Source organism: Chanos chanos, chromosome 5, assembly GCF_902362185.1.
Source record: "Chanos chanos chromosome 5, fChaCha1.1, whole genome shotgun sequence".
Lineage (NCBI taxonomy): Eukaryota > Metazoa > Chordata > Actinopteri > Gonorynchiformes > Chanidae > Chanos > Chanos chanos.
The window spans coordinates 45,805,752-45,818,211 of NC_044499.1; the positions used below are offsets into that span (position 1 = coordinate 45,805,752).

General features: G+C 36.7%; 1 protein-coding gene across 1 annotated transcript; it reads right to left on the minus strand.

Annotated features, from left to right (window-relative positions):
- Positions 1-1,651: 1,651 nt before the first annotated feature.
- On the minus strand, positions 1,652-8,294 carry glp2r (glucagon-like peptide 2 receptor). Its single transcript, XM_030775755.1, has 13 exons — positions 8,241-8,294; positions 5,957-6,053; positions 5,668-5,772; positions 4,979-5,100; positions 4,744-4,850; positions 4,190-4,346; positions 3,765-3,924; positions 3,555-3,615; positions 3,337-3,403; positions 2,801-2,889; positions 2,272-2,410; positions 2,147-2,188; positions 1,652-1,999 (listed from the first exon to the last, which is right to left on the minus strand). The coding sequence occupies exons 2-13, from the start codon at positions 6,048-6,050 to the stop codon at positions 1,667-1,669; spliced, it is 1,476 nt and encodes a 491-aa protein (XP_030631615.1). The 5' UTR covers positions 6,051-6,053; positions 8,241-8,294; the 3' UTR covers positions 1,652-1,666.
- Positions 8,295-12,460: the final 4,166 nt, after the last annotated feature.

Below are 12,460 nucleotides of genomic sequence, written 5' to 3' on the forward strand. Positions count from 1 at the left end.
CTTTTGAGGTTACAGTTTTTTTCATCAGCTTTAATAAGGTTCTTTTAAACTGTTGTTATTTACATTTCTGTGTATACTTTTACACCACACAGAACAATCATATCTGATTACATGTTAGAAAAGAAAAATCAAATCATCTGGAATATTTTACAGCTTGAAATGAGTAGTAAAATAATTTACAACAAATGAAATGAACAGATGACCATCCATCAGCACAAACAGGAAAGACATATATTCTCATTTACCTCTAATAGCAATTGCTAATAGCAATAATCCGCAAAAAGATTATAAAAGTTTCCCTAGCAATATGCACGATGATTAAACCATTAAATATAAATATATATATATATTATATATATATATGTAAGTTGCATCATTGGTCATTTTACCAAAGTTGGACATCTCCTGGAGGTTCATTCATGAAAACAGTCTTATGTCCACAACATACACAACATTCAGTTACTACTGGTCAGTCTGCAGGAAGAAAAAGTCCACTTAATATACAGTATATTCAGTTCTTTCCAAAGCATATTCTGAATTCTTTTCAATCACCCAAATAGTAACCACTTCACAAATATATGTAAATCAATGTATCTAAATCACTGATATAAGAGTTTACAAAGGAACTCTTTCCGAAAATGTCATTAATATCATCACAAAACAACTATGTACAACTGTGAGACGAAAATTATAGTTAGCTTTTTAGTGGAATGCTATTACTTTGTAGAAAAAGATCTCTTCCCGATTTCACAGTAAAGAAAACTGAGAAGTCAAAAAAGCTTAGAGTGGAAGTTAACGGAAGGCCAAGTTTAAATGCTCTGTAAACATTAGCATTTCTTTTAACCGTATGACTGCAGTACCAACATCTGCACAATGTTTAATTGTCCTGTCAATTGTTTATATGCTTTTGTGGTAAGTGTTCTCATTCCAGTGGCAGGGCACACCTGCACAGCAAGGATTCTTTGTCCTCAGAACTGTCTGAAACTGCACTGGAAATATTGTATCAGTGTGAGAGTGGATCTTTAATGTGCATGTAGTCTCTAAGCTTGGAAGATTGCACACTAAGACTATGCCCTGTAAATGGTCTCTGTATTCTACAAAATAACCAACTGGTTTAGTGTGTCTGTGGAGGACAAGTCTTGAGGAGTCTGGAGCACAAAATTATTCAATTTACATTCAAAATGTATTTGATATTGTATAAAATGTGATGTGTTTGGATTAATAAGTCACAGAGTATTTTTTTTTTAATTCAAACCTACATCCATGACGTGTAACTACCGTTGTCTTCTCCCTACATGCTCTCCAGTTTGTACTTGCAAAATCTTGTTATCTGTCGATGCTAATATAGAACTGTGCGAAAATGCTTTTGCCCCGTAAGATAAAACAATGCACACTGAAAAAAATTCACATTTGATCCATAGGAAATCTAAAAACTTGGAAAAGTACCAAACATGAGTTCAACTGGTGAAGTGTAAATGTAAAGATCTCTTTAGAATTCTGGAATTCATGTATTTATGTATTTTGTACAGCAAAAACGCAGAAGAATACACAGTTCATTTCACAGATGTAAAGTGATAAATATACACAAATATACATCTTGAGTTACAAATTTGTACAAAAACTCTTAAGCAGGAGTCTTTTTAAGATTTGAAAGATGTGGAAGAAGTTAAAACTCGCTCTCTTCTAAGATCTCTTCCATAGTTTCTCCCATCGTCATTTCTCCATCACTGCTGGAGAGACTCTTCCTTGGGTGAAACTCCGGCCCTGTGGCTCGTCCACGTCTAACTTCTCCCCCTGATTGGACGGCCACTTGCAACAGCTGCGTTTGTTTGGGTGCGCTGCCCTCCTCGAATGACTCACTCTGTTCTGAGGGGTGTCTGGGTTGCTTCTTTGGGCATTTCCATAAATATTTTGGATTTATGTCTGCAAAGCAGTTGTGAACCTCAAAATGGTTGGCAAAAAGAAAGACTTGCCATCGCTTCTTCAGCTCAGCTTGAACCTAGAAATTAGAAAGATAAATAAAACTGTGTACCTTTGTGTATCACAAATCACAACTGCTATTATTAGCTACATAATAATTATAATATATTTATCGAAATGCAGAAAAAAAGCGACACTTACAAAAGCTTCAGTCTAAGCAACTCACCTCTCCATTTGCAAAACAATACAACACAGCAATCAGAAAGCCCTGAGAAATACACAGTATCAGTTAAATCAGAATGGTGTTGAAGGAAATCATTAAAACAGATGAATGAAATATTTTAGTCATACCTGGAAAGAGCTCATTGTCAGGTGGATGAAGTTGCGAACATACCGGCTGCTTCCCTCAACAGACTCATCTATGATCATGGAGAACACCACTTCATGAATTCCAAGTAATGGAATCAAAACTACTGTTGCTCTGGCTAAACTGCATGAAGAAGAAAGGTTAATCAGATGAGAGAACCCAGTATTTCTCTTTCACAGGTTCCATACCACAAGAATAAATTTGGAGTTACATGCTTTACTCTAGGCATACTGGCCATGAACCATCATACATTCACTCATTTAGGCAACATTGTTGTCTAGAATTCATTTGTCCAGAGCTGGGTTTTTTTGTTTGTTTGTTTGTTTTGTCAGAGGTTGCGTGCATCTGGAGCTACTTTGGTGAAAAGTGCTTGCAGTAGTGACAGATTAGCACCACGCTTTAGATTCAAACCCACAATCATCTAGCTCCTACATCTATTCCCTTGCATCTAGGCTATTACCAGCCAAAACCAATTTACCTCACAGCATTCATGCAGTGTAGCTGTAACGATACCTGTATCTGTAGTCTTTAAATTTCACCTGATCAGCTTTCAGCTTTGACAGCAGAAGTTTCATGATTTTGAGAAATATGCAGAAAATAATCTGAAAGGAAAAACCAACCGTTTCAGTGATTAAATGAAGTTCACCAAGATACACTTGTTTCATCTAAAAGTTAATGGAATCCCTGTAGTCTGCTAAACTGCATCTATGTGCTCTTTTTTTTCAACGTCCTCATTTTTCTTAGGGGTCATGACTAGTTTATTTTATGGAGGATTTGGATGGCTGCTTGTGACTTTCACAAACGCTGAGGGTGTATGACATGTGATGGCACGAGGCTGGATTCCACAAATCAGCAGAAATATCCATGAAATCATTGTCATGCATGTGAGAACCTTTACAAGTTCTCTTTTTTTCCTCTCTGCAAACGCGTTAATGTCACTGTTTCTTTATGTCCATTCGGTTAAACGCATCAGTGTAAAAAATGGTGAGAGTGTAAGCAGTACTCCTGCTGTAGTCCTTTCATACAACAGTGTGTAATATTGTACTCACAATCACTGCTAATGTTATTGGAGCTCGAATAATCCACCAAATCCACGTGTTGTTATGGGACCAACAGCTTTGTTAAGAGAGGAGAAGACTGGAGTTAGCATTTTAATTGTATAAAGCTAAATAGAAGTACGGATCACAGTCAACTTTTCTATCCTCAAGTGTTGTGACCTTTGATGAAAATGCTGAATTATTCAAAGGGGTATAATGCTTAGTTTTACCTTTTATTTTCGTAAAGAGCTTTAACTACTGTCCAAGTTACCGTCCACAACAATGGAGTTCCTGAAAGAAATGACCCCAAAAAAATGCATTTTTAAAACTAGTTTATGATTGATATGATTTTCACAAAGAAAGCCAAGGTTATTGCTGAGTATTGATCAACAGATGTGCATGAAGAGTTTTGGGCAGTAAGGTCTATAAAAGAGACTTACCCCATCCAAGAAGCATGTATTGTTTTAGTAGACTCCTCTTGGTAAGCACTGCGGTAAATAGGAGAGTATGGAGAAAGATTGCCTCCACTAAAAGCCACAGATAACTACACCCCACGAAATATTCCATGGACACCTTTGAAGCTCTGCAGATCACAGTCATCTGGGAAGCAGTCATAATAGCCATGAATTATCCACAGTCCAAATAAATGTTAGTAATTTACATAATGTTAGTTAGTTTCAGTATATTATGTTCAGTTCTGAGGCAAGCAAAATTACTCATGCTATACTGACTGAACACGTACAGTGTGATGAATTCAACAATTATCTGTGCAGCAATTTTATGTGTGAGGAACAATATCATTTTAGTTGTAATATAAAGGTGTCATGAACAGATAAATAAATGAATTTAACGAACAATGCAATACCCGTGAGTTGGTGTAGTCATTCCATCCATTTCCATCAGTGGGTAGATTAGAGTACATGACTTTGAGTATAATTTCTTTTGTAATTACTGCCATGGCTCTAAATATAAATGACACAAAGAGGTTCATGTGGATGTAATTCCTTGTACAGTGAAGCTTCCTGAAAATGAGAAAATAAAGATTAAAAGATAGGATCTCTTGCATGCACAGGTCTTTGATCAATATCATTATACTGGAAAACAATATTAGTTGGAGACAATGCTGAACCAAGGCTGAAAAACTGATTGGATGAGTGTCTAGTATTTGATAAATGAGGAGCCACAACATTATTTATTAGGAAGCAGCTGGAAAATATAAACAGCATAACAGATGTAATCATTGAGGAAAACAGAGAACAATGGGTATGATGCCCAAAGCTATGCCAAAATCTTAGTGGGCAAATTTAATAATTAAATAATTGGTCTGTGACTGGAATAGCCAATATAGTGCCAGAGACGGTAAGTGCCTGCACCGAGTTGGACAATTTTGGAAATAACCCTTTGGAGAAGTCTTCTCACCTCAGTAGGCCCATAATGAGGACCGCGAGAGAAAGGGAGAAGAAAGACAACGAATATCCCACAATGGAGATGACCCTCAACACCCACTGGCGAAATATCTCCTCCTCCTACATGGCAAAGCAAGTTACACCATGAGCAAAGTGATTTTAAAAAAAAAGAAAAAGAAAAAGAGAAGAAAAGAAAAGGAAAAAAAAAAAGGCGACAGATGCGGTTTGACGCACGGTGCGGAACTCACGTCTTTGTTGAAAAACTTATTGTCCTCACACTCGGACAGATCCCTCCACACCTTCGTGGAATTTTCCTCAGTGCGCCACGTGCCATTGATTGTACACTCCCTGTATACATATCTCGCAGCACCTAATTAGAAAGGGGTAGAAAAAAAAAATCATGGCCAGAACTTTGGCTTTTGAACAGCTTTAGCTAATCGTCTGACTCCCATAGAATAAGTCTGTCAATCAGTCTCCCATCTTATGAAACGCTGCACAGAGAACCCTTTTTTCTTTTGTCAGTTTATTTAAAAAATAAAACAGCTTTGTATAGCACATGTAAACATTATTAGTCTCTGCATCCATACCAGCAGAGGTTGTATGGTCTGTGCAATATCAGAGCACAAACATAGCTGAGGTTGTTGCCTGGTCACATGACTGACTTTGACCCTAGCAGGCCTGTGAGACCGGAGCCAGTTTAACAGTCATTACTCATGGCCTCACCCATCCACAAGGACAAAATAACAAAACAAAAATCTGTAGCATATTAGTGCACCCAGCAGAGACACAAGAGAAACAGTAACACGATGGCTACCCGGTAAAGGATAAATGAAAGATTGTTATATCTGATTATGGATCTTTGTTTGTTTGTTTGTTTGTTTATTATAATGGAATATTATTGGGATGACTTAATGTATAGGGTATGTAGAAACTTTACCTTCTTTGATCCACGGTAAATATGGGGGGCAAGGCACAGATACGAGTCCAGGAGAAGAATGAGGCCAACAGACAAAATTGTCAAAAGTCCCATTGCAGTATGTTCCTTTGAAGACAGGAGTGTCAAAGTACTTGATTACATATTACCACGGCAGATATTTAAACAGAAATGGGTAATTGGCATTCAAGGAAAAAAAAACAAGAATTTTGGTGACGCATAGAGAAGCAAGAAACCGACTCATAAACGATGGTGTTACGTGTAACTTTTCACGAAAAACTCTGAAACTCACCAGTTCTGGTGTGGGAAGTGGCCTCTGAAATTCTGGTGCAATTTTCTTGATATTCAACACGCTTATAGATTACTTCATCAAGAACGGAGCCCATGACCTTTCAAATACATTTTAAAAAATCACATAATCCAGAAATCTTTTTTTTTTTCAATAGCATCTTTTGTAATGATCTTGTCAAAAGCTGTGCATGGACATTATTGTGACAACTCTGATGGAGCTCTGCATTTTGAACTGTAAATACAATCCTGTATTTGTCCACAAGATGGCAGTCATCAAGGAGTTGATACAAATTGCTATTACGCCACAAACAGGTTTCTCTGAGGGAGACTGCACAATGTTATTATCAACTTTTCCACTGATGCTTACATAATTTCCATGAATTCAGCATGAATCATGATTAAGTTACAAGCAGGGTAAAAATACAATTGTAATTCCAACAGTCAAATTTTGTACTGTGGTTTCAGCTTCAAACAGCATCTAAACAAAAATTACACGTCTATTTTATGGTGAAATGAAAATTAGGTAATAATTAGGTGATATTGAACCCATCCTTAATTGAAATCACATGTTTATAAACAAAAAAATGAAAATAATGGCATATAATTTTTGAAAATGAAACCATTAATATGTGCTACATTGAAATGATCAGCGTTTGTTTCTGAAAGTAAAAAGTGAAGTGAATTTATCTCATATAACACATCTATACAGATGAAAAAAATCTTGATAACATTAAACAAAGAATTTAAGCAAGGTCATTTAAGGTAACGTTCTACTCTCCCTAGCTCGCTAAATTAAGAAAACTAACCATTAATGGGAGACAGGGCTGTAGCTTAATGCGCATTTGATTTTAATTTTCATTTTAGGCTGTCATAGTATGGCATACACCATTACTCAGCTTATATACACATTACACATGCAGGATTTCTGTTTCAAATAACAATACTCCTTTTTCAGTAACTGATAATGGAGTCATTTGTCATTTGTCATTTTCCATACATGTAAATATTCCATGTTATCTGTACACAACACTGATGGAGTATTAATCCTCAATATATCATACAAAGAGAGCAATAATTACAAAGTGACTGATTAGTTACACAAAATCTAAATGATGCCATTTGTTCTGTATAGCGAAAACTGTTTGGAAATGTTCCTAGAGCAACCTGTACTCTCGTATCATTCCAACAGCCAGCACACATTCTATCAACTTATGACATCTGTTATTTCAAAGTGACTTTTCCTCATTTTCAGAACTTCCTCTCTGGAATATATCATTGATTCAGCTGAGTCACCATCAAGTCATTATGAGAGATCTTAAACAGGACATGTGTAGAGATGTTACTGGTTTTGTCTGTTAACTAATTATAGGCAGATGCAGTTTTCCAAACTTAACTTCTGCTTGCTTTAGTAGTACACATCACTGTTGGAAAAACATAACTCAACATGCAGTTCATGCAACAAGCCTCTTATCCTCTATATGGCATCAGACATTAGCTTATATTGGCTGTAGTTCTCCATTAAAGCAGTGTTGGAAAAGAGTAATTTCACTTGAGTTCAGATGTTGTCTACTGATTAACAAACCCTCAAAGATCACATCTAGACTTGGTTTCTTTGGTTTTGTTTATTAAATGAAGAAATAAAAACACTGTCCGAATTAGTTATTTAATTGTTTTCATGATTTCTCTCCAATTCTTTTAGATGAAACATAGGCTCTCAAACCTTTTTTTTTTTTTTTTTTTTGCCACGAGTCTCTGAATCATGGTATTTTCACACGTAAATCAAAAGACAGGTAGTCATATCTACAATATGTGCCATACAGAAGTCCTTTGGATCTATGAGGAAAGTTTTCCATGAAATTTTAATCAAGCGATTACAATATCTGATACGACACATGGAAAAAGAAATCAATGTAAGTCAACAGCACTGAAGCAGCATTAACTGTACAATGAAATGTCACATCACAATGCTTTGTCAGACACAATGTTTTGTTAAATTTTAATCGCAATAGATAGAATCTAAAAGAAAATATTATTACATCAAGAGAATCTACTCCTCCGTTTCCTTTAACTTCTGTATCACACCGCAACGCAAAACTGCTTCCTTTCCGACAGTAACCATATTTCTTAAGTGATTTTCCACTGAAAAGTTTACTTATAACCGTGAAAAACATTTGAAAAACATTTTTGAGAAATCTTTAGCTTGTAAAGCAGCTAGAACATTAGAAATCAGAAGCAGCAGTAGAAAAAAAGAGGTTGTTGTGTGTCCAAAAGGGGCACACCCTTACCTGTGCACTACAAACTGTGAAGAGGAAAACCACGGCTTGTGTGGCACTACTAGGTGCCAGTGTTCCCCCATGCCAGGGACAAAACCCTGGTGACATGGTTATGGGTAAGCAAGGCTAAAGCTGCCTTGTAACTTCACACCACATCCCTGGGGCCATCTGCCCGTTGCCTTGTCATTGTGGTTCCTTTGAATTCGCTTGGTGCTTCCTCTTGGTCCTAGGCCAAAGAACTATAATTGCTCTTGATATGGATAATCTCTTCTTAAACTGTTGTTGATTGAAGGGGTTCTCTTGGGTGACACTTGTGGGGTGGGGTGGGGGTGGGGGTCCAAGAACTCTGCTCTCCTCAGCAGCTCAGTCCACAAATGAGAAGGTCTGTACTGCCTCACTCCCAGTCTGCTCCCTTCCTCACTCTCCTCAGCCAATCAAGATAAGGCGAGAGGCCAACCTCTGACTGGTACTTTCTAGTGTATGAAAAAGTATACTCGAAAAAAAAAAAAAAGCGGATACAGACCATAAAACGTACAACTGGCCCGAAGCCCTAGTATAAAAATCTAAATGACACTTTAATGATTGTACACAGGGTTTTTTTGTTTGTTTGTTTGTTTGTTTGTTTGTTTTTTTTTAAAAGGTGACTCGTTAAACACTCTTGCCTTAAATGTATGCGGTGAATGACATGAACGCTCTATATCTAAATGACATCAGTATTATAAGTTAGTATATAGCGTTATAGATAAGCATACATTATGACAGAATCGCTGATTTCCACATTTTAATGAAATGATCATAAACAATAATGTTATTTTGAACTAACGTAATAACAACAGTTTCATGAAATATGACAAGAACACATCACTGAACTTTTTAACACTTTTAGATCTTTGCATATATATGACTATAGAACTGATTTGTGAGTAATAGCTCTCTCATCCCCTGCTGGATGTTTACAATAACTCCTCTTAGTTAAACTGAAAAGACAAGTTTGAGAGTGTTAGGTTTAGATTTTTCATATTTCACAGTGATGAGAATACACAATGGTCGAGAACAAAAATGAAATGCATAAGAGAGTAAATAACATAAGTGAAATATATTTTGAGAGTATTATTGAGATTGTTGAGATGGATCAGTCAGTATAAAGGAAAGGAATAAAGAGCCCAAAGAGGGGCCAATAATGGACACTTGATTTGCAAAAGGAGGTTTTAAAACAATTTGAAGAGCCAAAGGAATTGCATTTGGGTAACCTGACTCCAGTTTACGTTACTTTCCAAGAGCGAGCCCCTCGTCTCTTAAAAGATTCCATAGACTGATGACAGCGATGGAAGATTTGAACTTTCAGTAAACTTGCTCAGTACTTAACTCAGAGTCACACTGGCATGACTGCATCGGTATCGATGTAGACGACGCTCCAAATAAAACAAATAGAAAACAACAGATGCCTCCTCTCCGCATCAGTGGAGACAACTGTTTGTCTTTCAGCTCAGTGCTGTATTAGGACATTTATTGAAGATAAACTTCCAAAGATATTATGCTGAATATATCATGGGAACATTTTGAAAATCTATGTTTAATAACGTTAAATTATTTTTCTGTCGAATTGGTAATTACCTCACCTTAATCATTAATTAACTACAAATTTAAACTGGAAGCTTGACAGAACAAACCCGGGAACGGGAAAAGCAAACCATCACGTCAAAAAGAAAAAAATGTTTATCTGTTTATCGTTTTCTTTTTGAATTTGCTTTTCACAATTAGCGCATGGAAACTTTCGTCTGTCTTTCAAATCTATGCGTTCAGTGTTTTACTGAAGTGAAGAAATGAATAAAGACACACTGATCAACAGATGTTCATTGAAAATCATATCACACTATAGGACTCATTCCACACTTTTACTTTGCTATCAGGTCTTCAAACAACATCAGAGATAAGTAATTCAGTCAGTCTTCATATGGAATTTAGAGCACTGTGCATATTACATCTAACGATATGCACAAGGGAAGGAGCATCACATTCAGTAATTCATCAGTCAGAATAGCTGTTATTTTATTTAAAAAGTGATTGGGGGGCTGAAGGCACACAGAATAAAGCCCAGCAACACATCCGTTCCAGTGATTCAATAGAGTACACTGGTTACGATGACACAGATTTGAAGGTGCCAATTTAACTCAGTCAGAGAGCAATTCAAGTCAATGAAATGGGAACCATTACATTTATTATAAACACACTGCACTGAGTTGGCAGTGAGAGAAGCTATTGTTACAGTAGATGAGTAGCTGAGAGATCCTGATGTTCGTGTTCTAGAGCGTATTGTATTCAGCAGTGGTTATGATTTCAAAAGACTTTTGTCTGTCTCATGATACCCAGACCTCTCTTACAGTCAAACCTTCAGGTTTCTGCCTTATCTCTTGGTGAAGTTCTAGAAATTAACGTAATCACCTAATAATCATTTTCAACACTGTTGCCCAAGCATGTGAGGAAAGAAAAAAAAAAAAAAAAAGCTTGGATATCCCTTTATACGAACACGTGTTTTAAAAAAAACATCATAAACGTAAAAAATGTATTCAAAACATGTGCGTTTCATTTGAATTTTGTGAAGGTTGCCCAATGACCCTCCAAAATGATTCGAGTTGCTCAATCAAACTTTCTCCCCCAATTGACTGTTAATTACATGTATTCTGAAGATGTAAACAAAATCAAAGTTGAAGTATCTGAAATGAAGAGTTCCCAGGCTCTTTACTTGGGGGCAGGAAGTGCAACAGATACACAAAGCAGAGATACACAGAACAAACAAAAAGCAAAAAAATCACAAACCCCAAGTATCTCACACAAAAACAAGCTAGCCAATACTACTGCATGTACAAAGTAATAATATTATTAACATTAAGAAATGTTTAGGGCCAAAATGGTCCAAATATAGAGTCATTATTTTCCCATGCATTAAACATTAGGTTTTTCTCGACAGAGCATGATTTAGGACGGCTATGCACATACTGTGGTTGTGTGTACTCTTCAGAGTGCCTGAAGCTACCTAACAGTCCATAAGCTCTCAGCTCATCAACAGGACATAACAAAGATAGATGGGTGCATTAGCAGAGAGGAGGGATAGGATACTGAGCACAGCAAACAGTGGAGAAAAAAAAGAGAGGATTTGCTAGGCTATTATTTGCCATTTCAGTGAAATTGAATTTCGGATTATTAAAAACACTTGTCCGGATTAAACTTTCGCTAATTGTGTTTGTAACACAGACTACACAAATAGAAACATTTGGTAGAATCGGTTTAGGTAAAAGGTTGAGAAGATGTTGGAGTATCATGGATGGTCCACTTATTGACTAAATGCAGCATTTAAGATACATTTCCAAACAATTTCCTAACAGTTTTCATAGCTAATCATTATAATACAACTACCAAGTCCACAATGTCCTTTTCTACCCCTCCACTCCAACAATGCTGCACCACTCCTAAAAGACACTCATGTTTCTGTATGTCAGTATTGATTTATAGATGTTTTGTAATAGTATTATTTGAAAAGTATCATTGCAATTCATCATAATTCGTCTAAATGCACCTACAGACTGTGAGATTTCAGTTTATTGCAGACCACACTGAACAACATGGATCTTATAAATCTGGGTACAACATTAAGTTTGATGTACGTAGACTGTATGATGATAACACCTACTGAATCGTAGGCTACGATGCAAGTCAATATACAAGAATAAAACGTCATAAGCATTAGTAGACATAGCGTCAGTAGTTAGTTGGTTAGTCGACGTATGTCATAGCAGCAGTCACATTGTGAGATGGTCATCCTTAATTTCTGACACTGTCAGAATTTTGTCCCAGGCTATCTTTGGTCAGAAGACAGTGACAACTGACATCTTTGAAACTCTCTCATGGCGCAACATAGGACCACCATTTTGAAGCCACGACCAGAGATATCACCACATTTTGTCTTCTTTCGTCTGGGACAGCCCAAAATCGCACAGTGTATACCAGCCTTAAGTGAGTCTCTCCAGTGGGTGATTTTATGTGCTGTTTTATGTGCTGTCTTTTTATGTGCTGTCTTAACCCACACCACAACACTGTCATGACCGCTTCGTGATTCAGTTTTTCCGAATGAATTAGGAGACTATGTAGGAAGCAGGTCAAGGCAGTCCATCTTAATTTACCCGTCCAAGGACTGCACCAGGGAGCTATGGAAACATCTCACATTGAGATGTAAA